At 46.7% G+C, this 27,587-nt stretch overlaps 1 protein-coding gene across 1 annotated transcript in view; it reads left to right on the forward strand.

The window, feature by feature from the left end:
* PHLPP1 (PH domain and leucine rich repeat protein phosphatase 1) overlaps nt 1-11,558 on the forward strand; it is a 176,842-nt gene extending 165,284 nt beyond the window's left edge. The window contains exons 15-17 of the mRNA XM_033087523.1: nt 3,673-3,867; nt 6,849-7,077; nt 9,465-11,558. Coding sequence (XP_032943414.1) covers nt 3,673-3,867; nt 6,849-7,077; nt 9,465-10,607 — 1,567 coding nt within the window. The 3' untranslated portion in view covers nt 10,608-11,558. The remainder of the gene's footprint in view (nt 1-3,672; nt 3,868-6,848; nt 7,078-9,464) is intronic.
* Nucleotides 11,559-27,587: the final 16,029 nt, after the last annotated feature.

The following is a 27,587-nucleotide window of genomic DNA, read 5'->3' on the forward strand; positions in this document are numbered from 1 at the left end:
TTATTTATCATCCATATATCTTCTTTGGTAAGAATGTATTCTTTCACAATTAAATTAAGTCTGATGTTAACTGAAGGTATTTTTGTAGACACCCTTTATCAAATTGAGAAAAATTCCCTTCTATATGTAGTTTTCTAAGAGTTTTTATTATGGGTATCAAATTTTATCATAGGCCTTTTCTGCATCAATTGAGATGATCATATTTTTTCTTCCTGAGTCTGTTGATATGGTGAATTTTATTGATTTAAAAATGTTGAGTCAGCTTTGCATTCCCGGGATAATGCTACTTAGTATTATATATTATCCTTTTTATATACTGCTGGACTCTTATTTGCTGATAGTTTATTGAGCATGCCTATATTCATGGTGGATATTAGCCTGTATTCTTTTCTTGTGCTTCTTTGTCTCATTTTGGTATCAGAGTAATGCTGGCCTCACAGAAGGGGTGAGGAATATTTCCTCTTCCTCAGTTTTCTGGAAGAGTTTTTACAGAATTGATGTTATTTCTTCCTTAAATTGGTAGAATTTACCAGTAAGCCATCTGAGCCTGGAATTTTCTTTGGTTTTTAACTAAACATGCAATTTCTTTATTGTAGGATTATCTCTGTCTTCTTGAATGACATTTGTAATTTGTGTCTTTCAAAGAATTTATTTATTTCATCAATTTTCAAATTTATTGGTATAAACTTGTTCATAATATTCCATTATTATCCTTTTAATATCTGTAGGATCTGTAGTGATGTCTCTCCTCTCTCTCATTCCTGGTATTGGCAATTTGTGTCTTTTTACCCCGATCAATGTGGTTTGAGGTTTTTTAATTTTATTGATATTCTCAAAGAACCAGTTTTTTGTTTCATTGATTTTTCTATATTGTTATTCTGTTTTCTGTTTCATTGACTTCTGATCTATTTATATTATTTCCTTTCTGCTTGCTTTGGGTTTGTTTCACTCTTACTTTTCTTGTTTCTACAGTGGAAGCTTAGATCATTGATTTGAGCTTAGGACATCAGTGTTCTAAGCATTTAGAGCTATAAATTTTTCTGAGCAATTTCTTCAATATAGTTAGAGAACATACTTTGACTTGAATCCTTTAAATTTATTGAGACATTTGGGTCCCAGAATATGGTAGTGGTAAAATTCTGTGTGCATTTGAAAATAAAACGTGTATTCTGCTGTTGTTGAGGTAGGTTGTCAGTAGATCAAGTTGGTTGATAATGTTGTTCAAGTCTTAAATATTCTTACTGATTTTTTGTCCACTTATTCTGTTGATGATTGAGAGACTATGGTTATGAATTTGTTTCTCCTTGTAGTTCTATCTGTTTTTGCTTCATGTATTTCAAAGCTCTGTTATTAAGTGCATAGACATTTAGAATGTTACAGCTTGGTGATGAACTGACCCCTTTATCTTATGAAATGACTCTATTTCTGTAATAATCTTTGTTTTCAAATATACTTTACCTAATATTAATGTAGCTACTACAGCTTTCTTTTTATTATATTAGCATAGTATTTAATTTTTTGTCCTTTCACTTTTAACCTATTTATCTTTTTATATTTAAACTGGATTTCTTATAGGCAGTGGATAGTTAAGTCTTGCTCTTTTATCCCATCTGACTTTCTTTTTGGGTGGTGTTTAGGCCATTTTTATATTTAATGAAATCATTGATGTGGTTAGGTTTAAATCTGCCAACTTACAACTTGTTTTCTATTTGTCTCGTCTGTCCTTTATTCCCTCTTTTCTCTTTTTCTTCATTGAGTATTTTTACTCAATTCAATTTTATTTCCTCTATTTGTTCGTATTAGTTCTGCCTTTTGGGTGTGTGTGGTTCATTTAGGGTTTATAGCATAATCTTTAACTTATTAATTACAGTTTACCTTCAAGTAATATTATATCACTTCACATATAAGAACCTTCCAGTTCCCCTCTCCTAGTTTTTGTGCTGTTGTTATCATATTGTTACAAACCCCAAAATTCATTGTTACAATTTTTTAACAGTTATTTTCTCAAGCGTTGTTTCTCAACTTCAGTACTGTGACATTTTCAGCCAGATAATTCTTTGTTGTTAGGGAACAGGGTAGGGAAGGGGGTGTCCTGTGCACCGTAGGGTGCTTACCAGCAGCCCTGACCTCTACACCCTAGATGCCACGGAGCACCACCCCAATTGTGACAATCAAAAATGTCTCCTGGGGGCAAAAATTGCCCCCAGTGAGAATCACTGTTTTAAAATGATTTTTAAAATAAGAAAATTTTTATATTTACTCACCTATTTATCATTTCCGGTATATACTTCATTTTTTTATGTAGATCCAGATTTCCATCTGATATCATTTTCTTCTACTTCATGTATTGCCTTTTACATTTCTTACAGTGCTGGTCTTTTACTGGTAAATTCATTTATTTGTACGTCTGAAAATGTCTTGATTGCACCTTGATTTTTGAGAGCTAGTTTCACTGGTTTAGAAACCCAGGTTGATGATTTTTTCTATCCCTTTGTTAAAGATGTTGGGTCCACTGTCTTCTGCATTGTTTCTGATGAGAAGTCTGCTATCATTTGTGTCTTTGTTCCTCTGCAGATGATGGTGTTCCTCTGTCCTCTTCCACCTTTATTCTTGGTTTTCATCATGTGCTTCAATTAAGTTTTTTTCCTTTTCTTTCTTTCTCTCTTTCTTTCTTTCTTTCTTTCTTTCTTTCTTTCTTTCTCTCTTTCTTTCTTTCTTTTTCTTTCTTTCTCTCTCTCTCTCTCTCTCTCTCTCTCTCTCTCTCTCTCTCTCTCTCTCTCTTTCGGCTGTTTGTTGAGCTTCTTGTATCTGTAGGTTCATAGTTTTCATCAGATTTGAAATATTTTCAGCCATTAATTCTTCAAAGTTTTTTCTTTTCTTTTGAAGGCTCCAATTCCTTGTGTATTGGGCTGCCCGAAGTTATCCCACCACACACTAATGCTTTGACTTTTTACTTTTGCCCCCAGTCTTTTTTTCTCTGTGTTTCATTTTGCATAGTTTCTGGGACACAGTTAAGTTACGTGGAAATCTTTTGAGGCTTGGAGTGGAGACTCTGCAGGTCTCCAATAGCTGCCTGGGAACTCTAACGACCACGTCCTCCTGCAACTTACAGAGACCACCAGGCCCCACATGGGTTTCTTTTCCCTGTGCTTCAGCACAGAAATTTTTTCCAGGCAGTAAACTGGGCAGGCATCAGGCTCACTCTCTAACCTGTGCTTGTTTCATATTTTTCTTCCTGCCTTTTTTAAGGTTGAGACTTTTTATATGTTTTTCTATATTTTTTCTTATTTTTTCCAGTGTGTTAGTTGTTACTCTGTTTTTGCCCAATGTGGAATTTCTTCTTAATTGTGAATTAACATGGATATACGGATTCGAAATTGTGTTATTTCCCATGTCTCTATTCTCTTTCTTTCACTGCCATTTAAAAATAATATCAGAAGATAAGGGTCTAAGAAGCCATGTGTGAAGCGTAAATATGTGTTACCATTCTTCTTTGCTTATAGAAATTAGTTGATGTAAATTAGCTGGGGTTAGTTTATCTATTCTTTATCTGTCTGGAGTCATGAAGAAAGAGACAAGACTGGGATAGGCAAATCGGAGGGAAAAAAAGAGTGGGGTTGGGCGTGGAGAAGGAAAGATTAGACTTAGCACAAAAGCATTCTTGTTTTGCAGGTTGTGTGTTGCAGCCCTGTCCGTAAACAACTTCTGTGACAACCGGGAGGCCCTATATGGTGTGTTTGATGGAGATCGTAACGTGGAGGTGCCCTACCTTCTCCAGTGTACTATGAGTGACATTTTGGCGGAAGAACTGCAGAAAACAAAAAATGAAGAGGAATACATGGTCAATACATTCATTGTCATGCAAAGGTAAAACTTAGAGTCTCTGCTGTGTGTTTTCTTGCTCTTCTTTGAGTGTTTGTCCCCTGGTTAAAAAAAGAGGTGCCCGATAATCTCAGACCACTTTTGTTAATGTGGGTATTCAAGGTACGTTCAGGCGATTTGGTTTTGCCCCCGCATCAGGGATGGACTGTGTTTCATCTGAAACATACTGATGTTTTGACAGCTTTGTAGGAGGCCGTGTCAATGACAGGAATTTCCTTTCTCTTAGAACTGGACCTCTCAGGCCTGTCAGGATTCCAGCTTTTCACCAGATTGTTTATAACACACTTCCCCCTCCCCCCAGATCACGTGAGCTCCAGAGGCTCTTTAGACCTTCTGGTGTGTGGACTTCTCTTTGAAATGGACTGTTCCTATCTCAGTTTGTTCACCCTTATGAAATACTGTCACTGATTCAAGATAGCGCAGTCCTTCGTGAACTTGAGATAGTCAGATGTTAGGCCGGGAGTTAAATAAGCCTCATACGTTGTTTTCCTCCTTTATTAAATGTTCAAGTCAATGTTCTAGCAGAATCCTAGGCCATTGCCTATAGCTGTGGTCACCATCGGAATTTTGGAGTGTTGTTTGTGAGTCTTAGGGCTGAGTGTTATAAGCATCCTCTCAAAGGATTGCTCGTTCTTTTGTCACTTTAATGACTTAGTAAGGGAATTCCCTGTCTATTAATACTGTACTGCAAACACTTGCTCATGTGGGACCAGGAAGTAGAGTGCTCTGAAGGTCATGGGAACAATGACGATCTTTTTCTCTCCCGTGATAATCTGCCAGAGGAAGTATCTTTGGAGTAGGGGTAGAAAAAGTATCTGCTACGGAATGCTGGTTTGGAGCAGCCTTTAAAGCTACACTAAGTCATGAATAGTTCCTCCTGAGGAGCTCAGTAGAGGCAGGTCCAGTGAGGTTCTTTGCTGCTGGACTCACTTCTGTCTTTCAGATTCTCAGTGGACATGTATAGTTTACAATTAAATGCTGATCAGAGCTAATATTTAGTGAGCCCTTCAGATCTACCAGTCATTGTTCTGGATACCTTGCTGCCATAAATTTTACCCAGTGAAGTAGGTAGTGTTACTGTTCTTATTTTACTGACGGGAAACTGAGGTACAGAGAAGTGAAGCACGCTGCTCTGAGAGAGAGCAGGTGGGATAGCCAGAATTTGACTTCAGGCGGTAAGACTCCACACAGAATGTTCTACTTCCAGGCACATCTACTTTTCTGTTTTCACTCCCATCTTGTCCTAGCAAAAAAAGCAAATAATTAACATACACATACACACATGCACACATACTCCCCCCCACACACACACCCTTCACAAACCCCCAAGAGGTTGAGCTACTTGTTACAGACCCTCTAACACTGGATAAGAATGAAAGCGTAAGAACCTCACACTCTGATTACTAGCTGCACTTTTCACAAATACCTCCTGTTTCTGGCTTTGCTGAGAGGAATCATTGTGCCCTTGAAAGGAAGAAGGTAGTGCTGCCTTGGCAGGCCCTAAAGCCAAATCCTGCCATGGATGTCCAGAACTTGGAGTTTGAGCCCCAAATTGCTGGCCCATCTTCAAGGTCATTTGTAGGCCTCTTCTTTTCCCTCTCTGTTAATAGGACATGGGATGTGTAATGATCTTTCGGTCCTCAGGAGAACTGTATGTTCGTTGTGCATATGACCTAATGCGTACAAGTAGGCAGCCCTGGCTTCCATTGCTAATGCTGTCACTTGCCTAACCTAGACGGGACAGGAGCTGACAGTGCCTGAAGGTCTGCTCTTGTAGACAGGGGTCTGTCTGTCAACCTTCTTGCTCCTGTAAACTCAGGGTCAGTGGGAGCCTGGACAGCACCACCCTCTGTCGGGCTTGTGATAAGAGTCCCAGGCTCGGCTGGCCCGGTGGCTCAGGTGTTTTGAGCACCGTGCGCCTATTAGGCCAAGGGTTTGATTCCCACATGGGACAGTGAGCTGCGCCCTCTACAGCTAAGATTGTGAACAACGGCTCCTCCTGGAGCCATGAACAGCCGGAGGTCGGCGTTGGCTGTTGTGTGCGGCCATGGTTTACCCTGTGCTGCCAGGAACTGCCGGTGGCCACCATGAGTGGTGGGCAGCTGGCGAGAGCAGCCGACCAACGACTGGCAACCAACTACCTCACCAGGTGGGGGGGCGCAAGGCTCATAATACCAGCATCCTGGGCCAGGGAGCTCTGTCCTACACAACTAGACTGAGAAACAACGGCTTGAACCCGAGTGCGGGGGTGGGGGGAAAGCTGGAAGAAGGGGAGAAAAAAAAAGTCCTACGCTCCTTTTGATTGTCAGGACTTATAGGTGCTCTGTGTATTCAGTCAGTCAGTGGATTAATGGTCATGAATGACAGCACTTTGGAACTTGATGTCCTTTCTGTGAATATTCTAGAATTAACATTACTGGCCCAGAAAGTCTTCACCGTATAGAGCAAGACACGAATGGGCCAATTATGTGAAAGTTCTGCCAGCAAACATCCTTATTAAAGGGGGAGAGGGCGGTCAGGTACTTTTGAGGTCTGTGTGTCAGTGGGTATGTATGTTTACACCTGCTCCTGTTTAAGTGGTCCCTTCTTTTTTCCTCTGCTGGGAGCAGAAGGGATTGGGGGGCAGGCAGAGCTGTCATGGTCATGGCCCTGCTGTCCCTGGAGTGTGCTGATGCGGGCGTAGCAGGCTGGATGCAGCAGGACAACGGCTCTTTTATTTCTCCATCACTCCTGGGGCTTTTAGTGGTAAAGTGACACCTCAGCCCAGTTGTGAGCAGACGCTGCTCTGTGGGGGGGGGGGGGGGTCACACTCCATGGGCTCTTTTCCTCTGTGAATGAGGCTGACTCGAACCGCCAGGTTCTGTTTCCTCCTCGCCCTGGCCAGTCGTACGGTCTCCTGTCGAATTGGCAAAACTCACATGTGGTGGCTTGTGTTTGGGTTTTTACCCCCTCTCTTTGGGTTTCAGGAAACTTGGAACTGCTGGGCAGAAACTTGGAGGTGCTGCTGTCCTTTGTCATATCAGGCATGACCCTGTGGACCCAGGAGGGTCCTTCACCCTGACCTCTGCTAATGTGGGCAAGTGCCAAACGGTCCTCTGTCGGAACGGGAAGCCGTTGCCTCTGTCCAGGTCGTATGTCATGAGCTGTGAAGAAGAACTGAAGAGAATTAAACGGCACAAGGCCATCATCACTGAGGTGAGGAGAGAGCGAGAGCAATTTTCCTTAGGGTGGCGCCCAGGACAGGCTAGGGTCATGCAGAAACCAGCCAGGGAGCATTTCCCTCTGAAGAGCGCTCTTGGAAGTTGGTTTAAAATTAAAATTCCAAATCCTTAGTGTTATAAAGCAGATTGTATGGTAGATGTGAAGACATTGTAATGTACCAAGTCATAAACGGTTTATCGATGGGCTCTCTGTGTCAGGGGCTGTGCGCAGTGCTTGCTGGCCTTGTCCCATCCGGTCCTCACGGCCACTCAGCAGCAGTGCGGGTTTGCTTGGTGGCTGCGGGCTCTGGCCCTGCGGTCACACTGCTGGTGCCCGTGTCCTGGCCTTGCCCCTGGCAGGCTGTGACCTTTAAACTTCCAGACCTCAGTTTTCTTATCTGTCAAATGGGAGTAGTAATGTGTCTGTCCTGTGGAAACGTAGCCAGCTCTTACTTTGGTTCCATTTGAGTAAGACAGTGAGTGAGTGGTTTTCAGCCAGGGGCAATTTGGCCCCCATGGGACATTTGGCAATGACTGAAGACATTTTTATTGTCACAACTGGGGTAGAGAGTGCTTTGGGCGTGTAGAGGCAGGGGTGCTGCTAAGCATGCTCCAGTGCACAGGGCAGCCCCCACAGCAAAGAATCACGTGGCCCAGCAAGTCCTAGTGCCCCTGTTGGGAAACCCTGGATTACGTCTGCATTATAATAAGGGTCGTCACAGCACAGCTCCCACAGTGGGCTGTGGGAGTGCTACTTGTCACCCGTTCATCAAACAGTGTTATCACCTGCTGTGTGGCCCTGCAGACACATATCTGCGCACAGGAGGGGTCTAGTCTTGTATGGTGATAAACCCGCAGAATCGTGTGGCGCCAGCTAGATGGTGGGAGTAAGTTTGCAGCTCAGTAGAGAAAAAGGCTGAATCCAGATAGGCTTCGATAAGGGCCCTGAGCAAGACAGAGGAAGCCTTGGGATCGATCCCTGGTGAGAGTCTGTGGAGATGAGTCTGTGTGTCGGTTTAGTTTGCTGCGTGTTCTGAACGCAGAGAGGGTTAAAATGAACGGTAGGCAGGATGTCAGGGAGCAAAGGCGGTCTAAGATGGACAGAATGTACGAAATGACACGCTCAGCATCACACAATGCAAAGGTTAATGAATTCTGCTACCTGCGTGCATCAGACTTTCTCTGGCTCCCTCTGCCTCAGTTTTGTCTACATTGCTGAATACTCAGTCCTTTAGGTTTTGTTACTTCGCTACCTGGAGGCATGCCCCAAAACACACACATGCACACATGTGCTCACAACACACAACCATGAGTTCTGCTGGGGAGAGATCAGAAGGGTTGGGCAGAACAGGAAGGATCATTTTTGGCCAATTCCACACTTTGGGGAGCCACAAAATGACATCAGTAGACTCGGGGGAGCTGAAAATTGTGCTTGAAGCCCCGTGTTAGTAATTTCCCTCCTCAGAACACTGCCTGCTGGTGAGTGCGGCGCGTAGGACTGTGTGTGACAAACTGAGCAGACAGCGTGCAGAATCCCAAGTGAAAGAGGGCGTGTTGGAAAGGAAAGGGCTGTTCTCTGGAAGAAACTCTTGCTTCAAGGGAGGTGGTGATACCGTCTCTATAACTGCGTCCGAAAATAGAGGCACAGTAAGGGCCTGAGAACCTCAAACCTGAATAAAGAACCGAGCGGGTACACGAGGTCACCCCCGCCGCCCTCTAGCTTCAGAGTAAAGGTCTCTCACTGGCAAATGGTCTGACACTTTAGCTTGTGATTTAAATGGCATGAACCCAACTGCACTGAGGCCGAGGGCCTCAGTCTTCTCCTTTTGCCAGCACAGAAGCCACAGGAGCGGGCACTTCTCCGTCAGCATCTGCCTCCCAGCTAGTCACAACAGGATGTTCTCCACTAACTTGTCTTACCTTCCTACGTTTAAAATAGCGTCTCTCTTCCTTCTTCTGGACTTTGTGGTGGGTGCACTGCGGGAGAGGAACGTCAGAGGTGGAGCAGTATCTTCCCCCTCCCTGCCTCCTGTGTCTGCTCAAGACTGGCTTCCTCCAGGAAGGCTCTTCCTGCCCCTGGGGCTGCGGGGAGAAGCCAGTCAGCGTATTGCTGTGTCAGGCTAGACGGTGCTTTGCTCTAGGACCCCGTGTGACATGGTTCCAGTAAAGGGAATACGTGTTGTCCCTCCTGCTCCTGCCCCAGGTTCCTGATGGCAGATGGCCATTCACCACTCACCAGAGGGAGAGCAGCCCTTCCCGTTGTGGCCCACACAACACTCCAACCCCCCCCCCCCCCCAGGTCCCAGGCAGGAGGCCCGAGGGGAGGCGCACAGTTGACACACGTGACTGTGTTGACATGTGTTTGGAAACCTCTTCTTCCAGGACGGCAAGGTGAACGGCGTGACCGAGTCCACGCGCATCCTGGGCTACACCTTCCTCCACCCCAGCGTGGTGCCTCGTCCCCACGTGCAGTCCGTGCCCCTGACGCCCCAGGATGAGTTCTTCATCCTGGGCAGCAAGGGCTTGTGGGACAGCCTGTCCATCGAGGAGGCCGTGGGGGCCGTGCGCAATGTGCCCGACGCCCTGGCCGCCGCCAAGAAGCTGTGCACCCTGGCCCAGAGCTACGGCTGCCACGACAGCCTGAGCGCAGTGGTGGTGCAGCTCAGCGTCACCGAGGACAGCTTCTGCTGCTGCGAGCTGGGCGCGGGCGGGGCCGGCCCGCCGCCCAGCCCCGGCATCTTCCCGCCGGCTGTCAGCATGGTGATCAAGGACCGGCCCTCCGACGGGCTGGGCGTGCCGTCCTCCAGCAGCGGCATGGCCTCGGAGATCAGCAGTGAGCTGTCCACGTCCGAGATGAGCAGCGAGGTGGGCTCCACGGCCTCGGACGAGCCGCCGTCCGGAGCCCTGAATGACAGCAGCCCGGCCTACGCCGGCGAGCAGCGCTGCATGCTGCACCCGGTCTGCCTGTCCAGCTCCTTCCAGCGCCAGCTGTCCAGCGCCACGTTCTCCAGCGCCTTCTCGGACAATGGCCTCGACAGCGACGACGAGGAGCCCATCGAGGGCGTGTTCACCAACGGCAGCCGCGTGGAGGTGGAAGTGGACATCCACTGCAGCCGCGCCAGGGAGAAGGAGGCGCAGCAGCTGCTCCACGTGCCGGCCGAGGCCAGTGACGAGGGCATCGTCATCAGCGCCAACGAGGAGGAGCCGGGGCCGCCCCGGAAGGCGGACTTGGCCGCTGTGGGGACCATTGGGCGCCGGAGGCCTAACGGCTCCGTGGCGCCCCAGGAAAGGAGCCACAACGTCATAGAGGTAGCTACGGACGCGCCTCTCCGGAAGCCCGGAGGCTATTTTGCCGCCCCGGCCCAGCCGGATCCTGATGACCAGTTTATCATCCCCCCGGAGCTGGAGGAGGAAGTCAAGGAGATCATGAAGCAGCAGCAGCAGCAGCAGCAGCAGCAGCCGCCGCCCCCGCAGCGGCCGTGCCCGGCGGAGCCGCTCCCAGACTGCTGCGACACGCCGCTCTGAGCCGCCAGCCGCCGTGAGGACCGCGGGTGTCCGGCTCCCGCACCCCGCGGCTTCCCCGCCGTCTCCCAGACACTTGCCCGACCTGTCTTTGCAGCTAGTCTGTACGTTCTCTTCTGTTGGTGATTTTTAAAAATAATTACCACTTTTCTTCTAGTGATGCTTTACCAATATGATTTAGATTTGTTAACTTCTTTTCCTAACACACCAGATGTGTAAAGACAAAGAACAAAAGGTTTAATATATTACAGAGAAACAGTTAATGTATTATTTTTTAAAATGGCTTTTTATTGTTTTGTGTGTTTGGAAGGCAGAACAGGTTGCCAGTGCTAAATGATTTAATAATATTGTAATTCTGGGGGAAAAGGCTTTTTTTTTTTTTTTTTGTCTTGAAAATGATAGACATTTGTAGAATATGGAGACTAACTCTTAGGAGTTGCTTTACTCTGTCAGGTGACTTAAGTCACTGGGATTCACTAATTTTCTCTGAGAGAACAGTTGATTGAGAAATTTCTATTGTAAATAGCTCAGTGTTGTATAGTGATGCTTCATATGTTTTGTAGTTTTGGCGTAAGGACACAGTCTAAACAACTGACTTTTTCCCTTCCTTCTCCTCTGAGGAGTCTTCCCGCCCGTGCCCACCTCATAACCCACTGTTACTTCATTAAATGATGAGGCTGAGCAACTAAGAGCATTTCCGTTCAAACAAGGTGGCTCACAGGCCACGGGAAACGAACCTGCACCCAAGGGGCCTCTGAACCTTTTTCCTTCCTCTCGCCCCCACCCAGCCTCTTGACTTTTGCAGACACTTTTTAATTGTGCTCCTTACTGCTGCCACAATCAGCATGATTGTATAGAGTTCAGTTAGATCATTTACATACCAAGAGTTATATTAAAGCAGAATGCACAAATGAACATGTCATAATTTTTGTTATAATAAATATGAAATTTACAAGTATCGAACCCGTCTGCTTTTGTCTCAGCAGCCAGATGTCTTGCAGACAGTCATACCAGCTTAGGTTTGGACTGAATGGATGGGAAGTTGCGGTTATCAGATATTTCTGACTTTGATGTTTTGTAAAGGGAAAAACACCAACAGGTTAACCCTACGTTGAATGAGGTAGTGACATTGACCTTACATGTAGCCCTTCTAATTCTTGTTATTATGTAGGCTACACGTTAAGAGGGGAACAGGTTGCACAGAGGAACTCCCTGGAAACTTCTCCCAGAAAGCCACCTTCGTTTCTGATTCTCTCAGGGCCCCCTTAGCACATGAAGAGGTTAAATACACCTTCACCTGAACAGTGAAAATCAGGTTCCCTGCCCACCACTAGGAGAAAACGTCAGCCAGTGGAGCCCCCTAGGAGTCATGTTCCCTGCTGACTACCGGCCCCATTCAGACTGCCGCCCTCGGCACTGCACCTGTGGACCGTACGTTGAAGATACTATGGGTCTTCTCAGTGTCGCGTGGACCAGCTTCCCAGGTAGGCCTGTCTCTGTCTTCCTCCTCCAGGACTGCCCTTGCGTGCTACCTGGCTAGTTCAGTACAGGGCAACTAGTATTGCTCAACTTGTAGACACGGTGGTGCCGTCTGTCCCTTTGCTTGGTGTCCAGATAATGGACCAGGCTTGTCATCGTAATGTCCATGCTTAATGTGGGGTTACTGGCACCCCATGCTCTTTGAAAACCACTGAGGCCACAGAAGAAGATTCAGCTCCTCACTGCCCAGTAGGGGCCTCAGTGACCGGTGGGCTAGAGTGCCCGAGCCCAGTCAGAGCTCTCTGCTCGACAGTGAAGCCAAACCACGTCCAGCCCCTGTGCCCGGCCCCTCGTCTTCCTCAGTCTTCGCTCAGCTCTACGACGATCGGCACAGACTCAGAAGGTGCCAGGTTTCACAGCAGGGACGCACTCCTCCGGAAGATCTGGGCTGGTTCTCTGACGTGCACGGTTCTTCAACGCCCTGTAGGCAGGGCTTCCCTGTGGCCTTAGGTGGGGCACACCAGACCGTCAGTGTGGACTTCTCTTCCACCGCAGCTCACTTTCGGAGGGGTCAACACTTGCTGCCCTGATTGTGGTCAACTGAGGCAACAATCATTTGAGAATTCCCACAGCAACTACTGATGCCCGGGGCAGCCACTGGGACCAAGTCTCATGTGGACACGTCCCTCATTTCCTGATGTCTGTGCAGATGTGGGAGGCCGCGTACAGCTGGGTTGGCGGTGTCCTTACTCCACCAGTTCAGTCAGTGCTTGCTTCTCTATTACATCGAGTCGCACTGACAGCGCACTACATCTAAGGTACTGTGGGGATAAAGGACAAAACTTTGCCCTTTGGGAGCTTGGTGTAAATATGCATGTAGATGAAAAGCTAACAGGAGGAGACTAATACTAATAGTCTCTAATAGGTACTAATAGGTACTAATAGTCTCCTTGCTCTTACGTGGGGGCATCCCAGTTATTTTCTGAGGAGTTTCTTTTTACTTCTGCTCATCGCAGTAGCATCTGATAATATATGCAAACTGTAAAGTGCTTAAAGTTGAAGATCCTGAAGCCATGAAGTCTCCAGGATATGAGCTAGAGGGCACCCCTGCCTGCTGGGAAGGCCAGGTGATTGGGAAAGGGCTGGGGAGAGAGGGAGGAAGAGGTTGGAGCAGAAGGTTTGAGAAGGCTTGCAGCCTTGCTAGTAGCGCCAGCTCCCGGCTGAGGTCCCTAGAAGTTGTTTGGTGTCGGCTCAACCATGCGTGTGGCCCGAATACTGACTTGGAAAAGGGCGCCAGGGCAGTCCTGAAGCCAACCTGTCCGACCTGCTTTCTCCTTGATTGCTTTTGTCACAGCACCACCTGCTGGTGAGGTTAGACTTTGGGTGGAAAAGGCCTTAACTCTTGTTCTTTATCTTTCCTCCATTCTTCCAGAAGAAACAAAGTTTATGTTACTCATTATTTTCTCAGACACATGAAAGCAATCCAAGCACTATTAAGGAGGCACACAAGCCAAATCAAAGCGTATTGTTAACTGCACCTGTGGAGGTCTGCTTTGTAAGGTAGTACAATTGATGACCTCTGGTTCCTGTGATGGGCTCTGTTTTTGCAGGGGAAATTGGCATGCAGACATATCAAGAGGTATAACCAGAAGCATAGCCTTGACCTGGAAGAGAGGAAGTCAGTTTTCCAACATCCATCCAATTCCCCATTCCCCATGGTGAAGAATAAATACATAAAAATCCATGATGTGCCTCGGATCTTACAAGACAACATCTGAGAGCTTACTGCTGGCACCGCCCAGCCAGGAGATAAAGAACAATTTCCATCTGACTGTGTTAACTCCGATGTGAACACTCATAGAAGGTATTTTGAATTCACCCCAAGCCATCAGGAGATAGAATTTCTATAAAGTGGGATTGTGGTATCCACCCGACTACGAACCTCCCCGGTGATCAAACCAGGTCATGTATTGGAAGTAATTTGCAGATAGTGTACAGCCTTATGTAACTGGAAGCATTGTTATCATTGTAAATGAAGCACTTATGGTGGCCAGAAAGAAAATAATTGGGAACACAGCAAAAGAGGTCTTTTCAATTAAAAACTCTTAGATATTTGCTAAATTGTTACAGAAGAGAGAGATTAGGTAATGGTAGAGAAAATAGGCTTTTCTCATTTCTTGCCATTGAATTTCATTTTTCTTTCACTTCATCCCCCAACATGTATTTTGTGCAAAGGAATCTATGCAAACTTTGTTTTCGGTCGCTATGGTCATTCATCTGTCAAACTGATTCTGTCACGTATTTGAAAAATGGCTCTAAAATTGTTTTTAATTCCCCACCACCACCCCCACCAAAATACCAAAATCGCAACCAAGGTCAGACTTAATTTGGGCAAGCCCATTGCCCTGCTCACTAATTGAAAGGTCCTGAGGGTGGACCGTGGGCCCTACACATTGTCTCCTCCCTTCTAGAAGACTAAGGTTGAACACTGGACAGGAGGAGATGGGAAAATGGATCCCTGAGGCTGCTTTCCATTTTCTGGGCTGTGTGATAAAGTAGAAAGTCATGCTGTCCCCTGCCCTGAATTTAAGTGCCCGTAAACAAGTACTGCTTTTGTTGGGCTTCTGTTCATGAGTGCCCCGTTTTATTTTAAATCAGAAACGCAGTGTTCTGTCCTGTTCAGAGAGGGAACAGAACTCTTGGAGGATTTTCTTCCATCTGTTCATGACTAGAACTCCCATTGTCATTCCTCTCTTTTTCTAAGGAGGGGAAATAAAACGCTTCAAACTGAAATTTCAAGTACTTTCTACTCATTGCTATTTCTTAGGTCTTATTTCAATGAAATTGTACTTTCCCCTAATTACTATTCTTACCTATTGAAAGTTGAAACAGTAACTAAGAGAAATTTCCCAAATGTTGCACGTCCAGATGTTGACTTTTCTTGAGCTCATGTAGAGGTTATTTGCTTTTCTGAGTCTTCATGAAAACTGCTCCACAATTAACATTTGGGGGTTCTTAAATCAGTTACTAGAAATTGCCCTGTAAGCCAGGAATAAACCATGCACACAAAATATTTTGTTTTATGATCTACGATATAATCCATTTTAAGAACTACTTGACTATTCCTTTTCCTAGAGCATTTCAGGGGAATAAAAATAGCTCACTGAAATGTGTGTCACATCCCTGCCTACCCAAAGTACAACCAGCCAGACTTTTTCCTCAGGAGCGGTAATGTGCTGACGCCATCATCTCTCACAGGTAAACCCACTAGGATTTTCTTCCTAGAAATTTTATTAGGCGTGTATTGCAATGCTGTCTGCATATAATTTGCATATAACTTTTATGTAAACCTTTCTGTGACTCCTCCACTCTTCACATTTAAATCTTATGATATTCCTTGTGTGGGCTTTTGCCCTTGTTCCTTCTCTGTTAGCGGCACATATGCTAAGGGATGAGACGGTGTGTGTCAGAGAAAGAAAGAGCAGTGGGCAAGAATGGCTGAGACCACCAGTGTGACCAGAGCGTGCTGCCTTTCCTGTCCCCTTCCATCTAGTCTGAGTGTCGTGGGGCAGAAGTGACCTCGAAAGGTCACTGTGTGCCTGCTTCCAAGGTGTCACTTGGAGGAATCCAAGCTGTCACTCTGCTGAGTGTTTTGTGTTTGCTTTTTCCTTCTGGAGCTGTAAAGGTAGAGCCCCTTGACCGCCTTCAGAAACTTGGGCACCTACACAAATCAGTTGAGTGCCCACTCTGTGCAGAAGTGCTGGAGTGGGCGGAGTGGAGTGAGAGGACCACAGAGATGAATAATAAACCACATTTTAAAAGATGACAACCTACCAGAGAGATCCATATAACCAAGGATGTGGGCTGGTGGAAGGGTCGGGGCACAGACTCGCACCCAGGCTGAGGTGGCAAAGGGACCCGCCCCGAGTTTGGAATTCTCTCTCAGTCCCAGCCCTCCCAGCCCGGTCATTGAGAACGAGTGCTGATGTCCTGCCTATCCACCAGTGACCTTCAGACTTTTCTGTCTGTGGCTTCCTGAGGGTCGATACGGACTTCCCACCTCCCATGAACAAAGAAAGGAAGGAGAGGGGCCCACCTCCCACGAGCTGCTCCCCATTAAGGCCCGGAGCAGCTTCATTCATGCAGTGGATAGCCGATTACCACTACTGCACCCTCAGGGGCGGGACAGGGGTGAGTGCTGGGACATTCCAGGGAAGTGGGCAGTCAGGGCGTCCCTCTTGCCCCTGGTTCTGAACCAATGGATAAGACAGAGATAAGCAGAAGGGGCAAAGAGGTGACCTTTATTACTTAAAACTGACTGGAGAATGGGGTTTGTGTCACAGGTGGGTGGGCTTCTGATTATTGAACCCCATCCTCATCAACACTTGCTCCCAGCAGCTCTTGATGGAGGTAGACCTCCTCACTCTGGAGCAGAGAGCGCCCCCTGGGGGCGGGGGCAGCTGAGAACGGGCTCCCAAGAGGAAGAGGCGGGCTACGCATGCACAGTGTTTCCTTTCCAACTCTTCCCCTGAGTGGTGCCAAGGGGCCAGGGTCCACAGCTGGAAGGAGGTTGCCCCTCCCACCCCGCAAGCGTGGCAAGATCAGGGAGGTGGACATGGTTAGAGCCCCGTGTCCCCGGGCAGGAGGGTGTGACGTGATGCTGCAGATGTAGACCAAGGCCAACCGACTCAGGTTGGAGCTTGGCAGGTACTTACTAAGCCCCTGAGCACACAGCTCTGTGACTCTCACCGTGGCATCTGTGCCCCATTCATTCATTTCTGGGGGGTTGTAATCATACAGCAAATGCACCATAAATACCTACCTAACAACGAATGAAAACACCAGTCCAGGCCAGATTTCAAATATTTGGAAACACTGTCTCCATAAGTCCTCTCACTCTTGTCAAACTTGGTATCCAGGTTTTTGACACAGGATGTATGGCTGTGACAGGTTTGAGGAGCCCAATGGTGTCTGTACCTGAGCTGGGACTGGCTCAGGTGGCTTTGGGGCAGCATTTGGACTCCAGTGTTTAATGTACAGTAGGCACTCTTCCCCAAGTCCCTGAGACTACGGTTGTTAGCAGGGGTGGGAGGTTAGGGTTACCACGGCACTTTCTAAATGACTAACCACGGATTGGCCGTACTCTTTGTCAGACACTGTCAGCTCATCCTGTGGGGGTATGCGTCTCACACATCCTGCCCGGAGCCAGGGATTGGAGAGAACAAGGAAAACTTTTTAAGACAGGACAGCAATCCAGGCAGGGTGTCTTTTGACATGTGAATTCATTTCTTTATTTCCTCCCTCTCTATTTTACAGTGGTTTTACCAGCAGGGTTAGGACATATGAAGAAATTTAAGTCATGTGCTAACTGATGTGGAGATCACTCTGACAGAGTAATAATCAGAACTAACTATAAGTTTCAAAATGTCTAATATTCAACAAAATATCAATGTCCTCCCTGGGTTGATTAATATTACTTGTTTGAACTCAATTATTGGCAGTAGCTGGAATACAACATGGAGAACTATAGTGTCACATGTCTGCAGGTATTACATTACCTTCCCTTCTGTATGGAGAGAACCCTTGCTGGTTGAGTCCTGCCACTGGAACGTCATACAACATTGGTACAGGTAGGAGACTGAGCCATTTTCAGTTCTTATTTTGGTGGCATATTCACCGTTTCCTGTGGTTCAACTTAATAAATGTAATTCTTTGGAGCTGTAGAAAATGTCCTACTAAGCTAGCTCCTTCTCCCCCCGCTATACGTTGTACTTCAGGATGTGTTAATGACAGCGAATGGCTTTGACTGTGGTTAGGCATTTCACTCGGTGTCTCTTTTAAAGTGTTTATTGGGCCCAGTACAGGCCATTCATTTCACATGTTCCGTGATTAATAAGTACCAAGTAAATGTGGGGGAGGAAGAAATTTTTGTGTTCCCTCAAGGTTGTTTTAGCTGGTCTAATTATTAAATGTACAGGAGACAGACTAACAAGAGAAAATAACCAAATTTAATTACATACATACATATGGGAACCCCACATGCATGACAGAGTCAGAGACAGAAAGGGAACATGGGGCATATATGACAGTCTGAGCTAGGGCTGAGGTTAGGTGCCTCGGGGCTTCAGAGGTCATTACCAGAAGATAAGAGCAGATGTTCAGTAATTAGTGGTTTACCCTGCCATGTAGATAGGTCAAAAAAGGTTCTCTCTAATCATTCTTATAGGCAAGGCCCCTAGTTCAAATTCTTGTAGGTAGTTGGGGGTGGGGCAGAAGTTTCTCTTGAACCCGCAGGGTCTCGGTTACCTTTAGCTGAAAATAACCCGCATACCACTGAGACACATCTTGGGGGACTCTTCCTGAACCCCTACATAAATTATCCAAAAAGAGGCGGAGTCTGGATTTATGCCTTTCCTGAATCTTTGTCGTCGTGCCCACAGTGGCCAGGCACTGGGGGCTTACTGCTTTCCTCTTATTCACCTAGCCAAAGACAAATTGTTACAATCACCCTACAGGGGTTTTCTCTCTGAATAGGACTCTTCTCCGCAAATGAAGTAGACGTGGCCTGATTGTATAAGTTTCCACTAAACCTGTTGCAGGACCCCGGGGGAAAGTGAGTGGAGAAAGGGGTGCCAGAGGGGCACCCCGCGCCATAAACACAAAGCCTTATGAAGTGGTCTGGTTCTGGCCTCTGCTGGCTGAGGGGGAGTGGTCTCCCCAGGCTCCCGGGTTCAGCCTATAGGACACACCAGAGGAACCACTGGGTGTGGAAAGAGAATATCAGAACTTCCCTCTATGCTTCCTGCATTCTGAAGTGGTAAGAGCTAACAATATTCATGCACTGCTTTAAGGGTCAGACACTGCCTTGAATGCTTTCCCTACAGCAGTTCCCTTGACCTTGACAATAGCACTAGCAGCTGAAGTCTATTAGAATCCTCATTTACACAAGAAAAAGTGGGCAGAGGGCTCCAGTGAGTAGCCCAAGGTCACCACCAGGAAGTGTCAGAGCAGGGGTTTGAGCCCAGGCTGGCTGGCTTAGTCTTTTAGCACCGTTTTTTAACCATTTCATGATGAGATAATCTTCACCGTATGGAGCATATAAGTAATGTATTAATTCACACACACACACGCACATGCACACACCCCGCACACCCCAGCTTTGTTTTTACTGAGAAGTAAAGGTTCATGACCCCTGGGACAGAGCCCTCTGTGAGAACAGGAGCTGGTCCAGTGTGAGCTCCGCTGGGCAGTGGGAATCAGGGCAAATCCTCTGGGCCCCCTGAACCTCGCTTTGTAAGGGAAGGCTGTGGACACAGCGACCCTGGGCCTTTTCCAGCTCTGTCATTCTGCTCCCAGGACGGCACTGGTAGTAGATTCATCCCCGATTAACCCTTAAGCAAAAGCTTGAGTTGAGGGCGAGTCCCTCTAACTGCCTGTTTCACCAGGGGTGCTTCAGGGATTAAGTCTGTACTTTTGGTAGTTTGGGACTTTTTCATTCTAGATGGATGTGATTTCCCAAATTTAGCTTAAAAAGGAAAGGGAGGTGGCTTTGGGGGATTTTTGTTTGTTTTGTTTTTGGCATCTGTGGATCTATCACTAGTGACAAATTGTGGCCTCGCTGCCCTAGTGAAGTCCAGGAAAGGGGAGCCCCCCCCCCACAGGGCAGCAAGTGGGATGGGGGCTGGTCTATACTTGGGGAGTATCCAGGATGTCACAAACAGATGACAGTGCACTGCAGAGGTCTCATGACTGAGGAAGGAAAGATCTGTGGAGAATGAGGCAATTTATGGATAAGGAGCTGCTGTTTGTATAGAAGGAGGAAATGTAACTCTGAGGGAAGGCTCCAGCACACACCATTTTGGGGGAAGTTCTAGTGTGTTCGTTACCTTCGTGAGGAGTGTATTGGAAGGGGAAAGGGAGATGACAGCCAGACCTTCAGAAGGTCGGCGGCAGCTTTGCCAAAAAATATTTGGGACCCCACTTAGGTTATCACTCTTTTACATTTGGTTGATTGTTTAATCCTGCGAAAGGTTTAAAAACGGTGATAAAAGGAAATGTATTCATCTTTAAGGATTTGAGTCCATGCTTGTTTACTCATTCTTTTCTCATTCAGAGATTTTAAATGGGCACCTCTCTCTTGTAAGCTCCTTGAAGGAGAGACCTTGCCTTGCTAATATTTGTGTCTCAGGTGCTTGCCCCGTGTCTGGCACATTATAAGCTTCCAACATAGTTTTACTTATAAAAGAATGCACCAACTTTGCAAACACCACAATCCTGTTGGCTTTTTAATTGGTACCCTTCGTAGTTAGCACTAGACATGACTGTCTTTACAAAGGTACTGGGTGGAACAAAGCCTTTTCTTGCCCCAGAAGCCACAGACACATTTTAAGATAAAACCAATAATGTTTTACTCTGACTATAAAACAATGCACACACAAAAGTTGGAAACGGTGGGAACATGAATGAAGTAAAAAGATGACCCAGGATCTCATTAACACATTCACATTGCTTTATTCCTGTCCAGTCGTTTTTTTCTAAGCACTGTTTTTAAATATGTAACTGTGATTATGCTATATTCAATAGCCCTTTTTTTTCATTACGTGTTGAGCGTCTTTCCTGGTTAATAAAAATTCTTAGTAAACATTTGTAAAAGCTGGTAATATTCTGTCAGGTGGCATGTACCATAATTTGATAAAATATATCAGTAGTGGTGGTCATTTGGATGGTTTCTGGCTTTTGCTATTGTAAACAACACCGCAGTGAACTTCTTTGCTATTATTGATTAAATCATTGCAAACCTCGATTAATTTAATCAATATATTGATTGAAATGTATGAACAGTTGGAGCAGGTGAGGAGCTAAGCTGTTAGCTGCAGCTCTGTGATGTAGGAGGACATGGTCTTGGTCTCCAGATGGGGAACAAACACAGCCCCGCTAACAAATGGGGAAGGGTCAGTGGGTTGGGCCACGTTGCCTGAGGTCCAAGTATCTGGGGAAAAGGGAAAAGTACCCTGAGTATTGTTTCTTTCTAGATAAAGGCAGGAATTTCAGTAAAGAGAAAACTCTTATATAGCTTTGGGTTGGTTCTCAACAAGTTAAACATCTCGGCTTTGAGACAAGAAATCAAGATTTTATTTTTCCTCTTTGCGAAATATACCTTTAAATGGCTAGTGGTTGATAGCAGATTTTAATGGCATAGATTTTGAACTCCATAAAGACTGAACTCTAGTAGCTGCAGTTTCATGGTCAGATTTTCAATGTCAAGACTAGTTCAGATGTGTGGTACTTTGCAGACCCGGGCACTTGGTGTTCACCGTGAGCCCTCCTTGGCATACTTTGTCTCTCCAGGACTTCACAATCTAGTGGAGGAGAGTCATGAAAAACTCCTAGGAGCAGGAGTTCTGGAGCACACAGCCTAGAGTTCAAATTCTGGCTCTGCGTCTGATTAGCTGGGTGACTTTAGCCATGTAACTGCCCGGTGCCTTAGTTACTTGGTCTGCAAACGAGTTCATAGAACACCATCGTCGTATTCAGTGAGAGGATGCGGGGACATTAGGGAACAGGCCTGGCTTGTGGGAAGGGCTGAGCTTCAAGTGCCTGAAGAGCCCAGAAAAGAGCAGCCATCCACATCGGGAACAGAGCCGGCTTCAGAGAGGGGCACTTTCTACAGTGGTCCTTCGTGGGTGCCTGGGAGGTGGCCCATGGAGAAGTGGGGTAACAGCATCCCCGCCAAGGGAACAATTGTTTCAGGCATGTGAAGCTGAGACGCCAGCAAGAAGTTCAAGTTTTCTGAGACCTGATACTTAACCTGCTTCTGTTGGGTCATTTGGTGTTTGTCAACATTTTCTTAGAGCACATTGTCCTGCCTGTTTAATTTTTTTTTTCTTCTAAGAACCATAGATTATCAGAGCTTACCTTTTTCTATGCAAACAGCAAGAGGAAAAACTTTTCCGCTATTTTTTGTGATGTTGAATTTAATATGATGGTGTAAATAGTCTAAGATAAACGGGCACACTGTTGGTAGATTTTAGTGTCTTATCTACTTTACATACTGTCTGTATGGTGACAGCCTCCTGCCTGCTATATATCTGCATGTGGATATTTAGTAAGTGTCACACACTCATCCCATCCAAAAGAAAACTTCAGGTTTTCCACCCCAAACGAATCCTCTCCGAGTCTTTCTCATTATAAAAATGTCACAAGGAACCACCCAGTTGCTTCAGCCAAAAGGCCAGGAGCCCTCCTTGATTCCTCTTGCCCTCACCACTCCAGACAGCCAATTCATCGACGCTTCTGTCCATTTCATCTTGAAAACATGTCCCAAGCCACCGAAGTCTATCCATCTTCCCTGCTTGTCCAAGCTACCATCATCTCTCATTTGGGCTTCTGTACAAGGTTCCATTATGGTACCATCCCCAACAATTTCCCACCAGAACCATCATTTCAAACTGCACAGGCCCACGCCAGACTCCTGAGAGGTCATCAGTGGCCTTCCATCACTCTGGAATGAACACAAACTCCTCACGAGGACCTGCCCGGTCGGATAGGACCAGAGAACCTCCCCCTGCGTGGCCTTTTCCACTCTCGCCCTCATGCATTCCCTCTAGTCCAGGGCCCCTCCACCTCAGGACCAGTGACATTTTGGTTCACTAGTTCTTCATTACGGACAGCTGTTTTGTACATTATAGGATGTTTAGAGGCATCTCTGTTGCATACCCACTAGCTACCAGTAGCACCCTCCCACACTAGTGGCAATAAAAGTGTCTCTAGACATTGCTAGATATGTCCTAGCAATCACCATTAGTGAGAGTCACCAGTCAGGTCACACTGGCTTCCGTTCCACTGAAGACACATCCCCATTTAGATCCATTGTAGCAGCTGTCCCCCTACCTAACCCTCTTCCTTAGATGTTGTCATGTCTGCCTCATCTGTTCTGAGCTCAGCTCCGATGTCACCTCCTCGGAAAGGTCTTCTTGACCCCCCGCCCCAAACTAAAGTGGCCCTTTGCAGTCACCCCGTGCTGTATCACTGCAGTTTAAGTTCTTCATACCTTTGTTAGAATCTGAGATGACCTTGTTTGTTTCTCTGTTCACCATTCCCTCACTAGGTTGTAAGCTTTATGAGAGTAGAAACTTGTCTTCATGAAGTGTCCCAAATACAGCCAACAGTACCAGGCTTATAGCAGGCATGTGACACGTGTCAAATGTCAAATGGATACATAACTGACTTCCTCCTCCTTTATGGAGATTTTTTTGAAGGTCAAGAAGTGGTGGCATGAGGGGATTGCAAAATGCTTGGGATAATTCCAGGACATGATTGAGAAAGTCTAGGGAGATTTTGTTTTGACAGCATCTTCTAGACTCAGCTTTCTTAGTCTGGTGAACGAAGTGCCGGGGGTCCCAGGTGAGTGACCACATGGATCCAATCTTCCACTCAGTCTTCTGGGCCCGAACAGAAAGGTCACTTTGGGACAACCAAAGCAGAAGCGTAGCGGGTCAGGAATTATCAGCTCTTGGAGACCTTATTGACTGACAGGGAACATTGACAGTTATGTCTGGGTTAGGAAGCTAATCTAGGAAAGGGAAGGCACCCTGCTGGGAGCCAAGGCATGGCAGGGTGGGGGGCTGGGAGGCTGGGAACACCCCAACTTCCCTAAGCAGATGGCACTCACCCCCATCCTCCTCCTGACCACCCTGTGGTCACACACGCTCCTCTCTCCGTCTCACAGGATGCGTTTCCGGGGGCCTCCAGCCAACCTCTTGACTCTCTCTTCTCATTGCCAAGTACAAGGGCCCGTCTGTCTCCTTTGACCTCTGTGAAGCCGCAGAAAGTGATTTGGTGAATCACTTTCTGTCCTCATGTCTTCTCTGCTCTTGGCAGGCTTCCTTACAGGGGAAAAAAAAAAATCCTTGGCTAGATTAATACTGACCACAAAGGATAGGTTTCTCCACTTTTTTTTGTTTTTACATCTCATTTTTCAATCTCAATTCAACTTTTTGTAACTAGAAAACGTTACAATTAAACATTGGAGGCAGGAGCTGGGGACAAAAGACAATATTGATAGACTGTCAAATATTGAGGTTTTCAACATAAAAATGAATCACTCTGTTACTTCTATAGATGTGCAACTGCTGGAAACAGCACATTGCCGGTAGCAAAAGCATCGATTAGCACATAGCACATGCCCTCAGGACTTGAGCTAAGCATCCAGGACTGTGTGGCTTTTGCTCCCTAGGGAAGAAACCCAAGCTAGAGTCTGTGGTTCTCTCTCCAGCAGCACCAGTGCAAGCTGGGATATCCGGTATCTGGACTCGTGGGGATATGTCATTTTTATGGCTCTGCGGTGAGCTAATGTTGAGGAAAGCTCTGACTCCAGCTGCTTTCCCACCTGGATTGGTCTCGGTGACAATCCTCAAGAAATAAAGTGGAAGAAGAATTAGACAATTACCGTTTGAGGGCAATGCTCCAGACTACTCAACCAAACGCTTATAAAACTGTCTCTCTCACACACACACTTTCCTAAGCTGCCGTAACAAAGTACCGTAAACCAGGTGGCTTAACACGACAGAATTTATTCTCTCATAGGTCTGGAGTCTAGAAATCTGAAGTCAGGTGTTATGGTGAGTCCTTCGGTGCTTCTTCCAGCTTCCTGTGGTGGCTGTCCATCTTTGGCGTTCCTTGGCTTGTGGCTACATCACTCCCATCTCTGCCTGTTGCCACATGCCCTTCTCCTTCTGTTGTAACATGGCCTTTTCCCTCTGTGTCTGTGTCTCTGAATCCAAATTTCTTTCTTTTTATAACCAAGCCATATTGGATTAGAGCCCAAAAACGCACTGATGCCAGGGTGGCACCCCCAGAAATCCTGATTTAGTTGGCTTGGGGGTGGGACGTACGTTAGTATTTTTTAAAGCGCCCTAGGTGGTTCTGTTGTTCAGACAGGGTGGAAATCATAGTTGTTGAAGGACAAAAGGAGAAAATAGAGAGATCTTTTTCCAGCTCCAGGTGAAGAAATGACTCAAGAACGCCATTTAACACTACACTGAAACCCAGAGCCGTCATTACTCACGGAAGAACAAGTTCTGACAGATTGGTTCACCTCGGGAAACTCCTCTGGAGCAGAGAGGACAGACCCTGGCAGGGACACCATGTCGCTGAGCCAGCTGGCCTGGAGGGTGAGGCCACATCACTGGTGAACAGGTTGCTTGGCTCAGAATTTCTGTGTCTGCGACAGAGGGTGACAACACTGACGAGCCCACCAGCAGAAAAGAACACCAGCCGCAGAGTGGCCCCCACTGAAGTGACCAGCAGAAGGACAAGAGGCCCCAGGGAGGGCCCAGAGGTGCCCCTGGAAGAACACAGCAGAGATACCCTTGAGGTTGACATGAGGGGCCGAGCGATGACTGGCGGTGGGATGAGTGGTGCGACAGGAGCCGCTCTCTAAGCTCTGCCGCTGTGGGTGGCTGACTCCCAAGGAGAGAGCACCCTCCCGTTCTGACTCCTGCTTGGGAAGTGGAAGCGTGGGCTGTCCAGCCAGTGCTTCTAAATTTTAGGCCTGGCTCCTACATACAGGGCAAACTAATTAACCTTTCAGCCTCAGCGGGGTGGGAAAATACCAAGTCACCTTCCAGGCTTTCCAAAGGTTGATTATTTCACATCTCAGTGCCTCTGAGAAGCACTGAGTTCCCTCATCATGGTCTCCTGGCCCACCCTGTTTTTTCTCTCTCTCTCTCTCTCTTTCTTTCTCTCTCTCTCTCTCTCTCTCTCTCTCTCTCTCTCTCTCTCTCTCTCTCTCTCTCTCTCTCTCTCTCTCTTTCCACTCTCTTTCCCTCAGGCATGATTTCCTGGTTCCTTAAATTAAATTTCAGCTCTCTACAATGGCAGAGCTGGCCTTGAATTTAGAGACTGACATTTGAAAGAGCCAGCCTTTTGATTTACTCTAGTTCCTTTCACCAAGTTGAACGTCCAAGGCATCTTATAGGAGAGGTACCAATATTGCTAAAGTGCCCTGTTCTTTATGAAGTATTTACATACTTATCATCTCACCCAAATCATTACATTCTGAAGACAGACATAAATAGATCTGGACCTGTACTATCTCTGCACTGCTGGATGCCTGCTCATCTCTGACCACCTTCGTACTCCAGCAACTAACTCCTGTTGATGAAATTCAAGTCAGAGCCGCCATGCTGTGAAGTGAAACGCTAAGGCATAGCGTTGGAGCCAGACCACCCTCGAATCATGCAACTTTGTAGGCTTTCTCCTATGCAGCCACCAGCATCACCTGGTGCACCTGTGACGGAGCCGTCCCACAGGGCCCGGTGCTCAGGACTCTGCACTCAGAAGGGTCGCCCACTGGTTTCAGTGCTCTGCTCTTGTCGTCTTGAAATTCTCAATCATGTTTGTACAAGGGGTCTTGCATTTTCATTTTGCACGGGGCCCTGCAAGTTTTGTAGCCGGTCCTGCTGGGGAACTTCTTTAAAATGCAGAATCTCAGGCCCTGCCCTGCAGCCTCTGAATCAGAATCTGCATTTTAACAAGATCCCCGGGCGATTCTTATGCCTGTGAGAGTGTGAGAAGCCCTGCTCTATAACACTTGGAATTTTTTCTCAGTAGTTAGTCCCGAAAGATATTATTAAGAGGAGATAAAACATTTTGTAAAAGGCATGTAGGACAATGAAAATGTGGGCAACCTACAGATTTTTTTAAATAGTTTTAAACTTAATATCTTGGAATGTGCACTCGCATGTCGTTTCAGAAGACTCACAGCCAATAGACATCTTGTCACGGAACGCGAGCAGGAAGCAGGAACCACCGCTGCTTCACCCCAATCCCTTCATTTTGGAATTGTAGCCAAACAGTCCATAGTCCATGTCTTGGATGGGACAGCAGGGGAATTCCTGAGGAGGGGGGTCCATCCTTGGGTTCAATTTCAGTAGACACTTCCGGCAGGTTTACTGGCATTCAGATTTTTCTGGAGCCTTCAGTAAGCACTGTGGAAGTCAACTGCAATCACCCAGGTGGGCCCACCACACCACGTCTATGGTCAGTATTTTCTGGACTTGAGATCTCTGGGTGAAGGTGTCTCTTGGCAGAACAATCCTGTGGCAATTAAGGCATTGCCCTGGCACCACCTGCAGGACATGACTGTGCCCTGCCATGTGCCTTTCATCAGTTCAGATGGACTCTCACCCCTCATCGCAGATCTCCCTACTTTGCTGTGTGACACACAATCTCCTGGACAGCTTGCCCTCAACACCACCAGTGTCTGTTCATGGAATCGAAGGAGCAACAATGTCCATTTGGATGGGTGCCCTCTCTACCCACCCATGGAGAGATTTACCTGGGATTTATTGCCCTGAGGAATTCCCGTATAAAATGATAAATATTCCTGTAATATAAAAGAACACTAGTGCATAAGGATAGGTACCAAAAAACTTAATTCACTGAGATTCAGTGTTTTAAATCTTAAGTAGAATGGAAGTTGCTAGGTCCTGGGGGGAGGGA

This window comes from Rhinolophus ferrumequinum, chromosome 19, assembly GCF_004115265.2.
Source record: "Rhinolophus ferrumequinum isolate MPI-CBG mRhiFer1 chromosome 19, mRhiFer1_v1.p, whole genome shotgun sequence".
NCBI classification, from domain to species: domain Eukaryota; kingdom Metazoa; phylum Chordata; class Mammalia; order Chiroptera; family Rhinolophidae; genus Rhinolophus; species Rhinolophus ferrumequinum.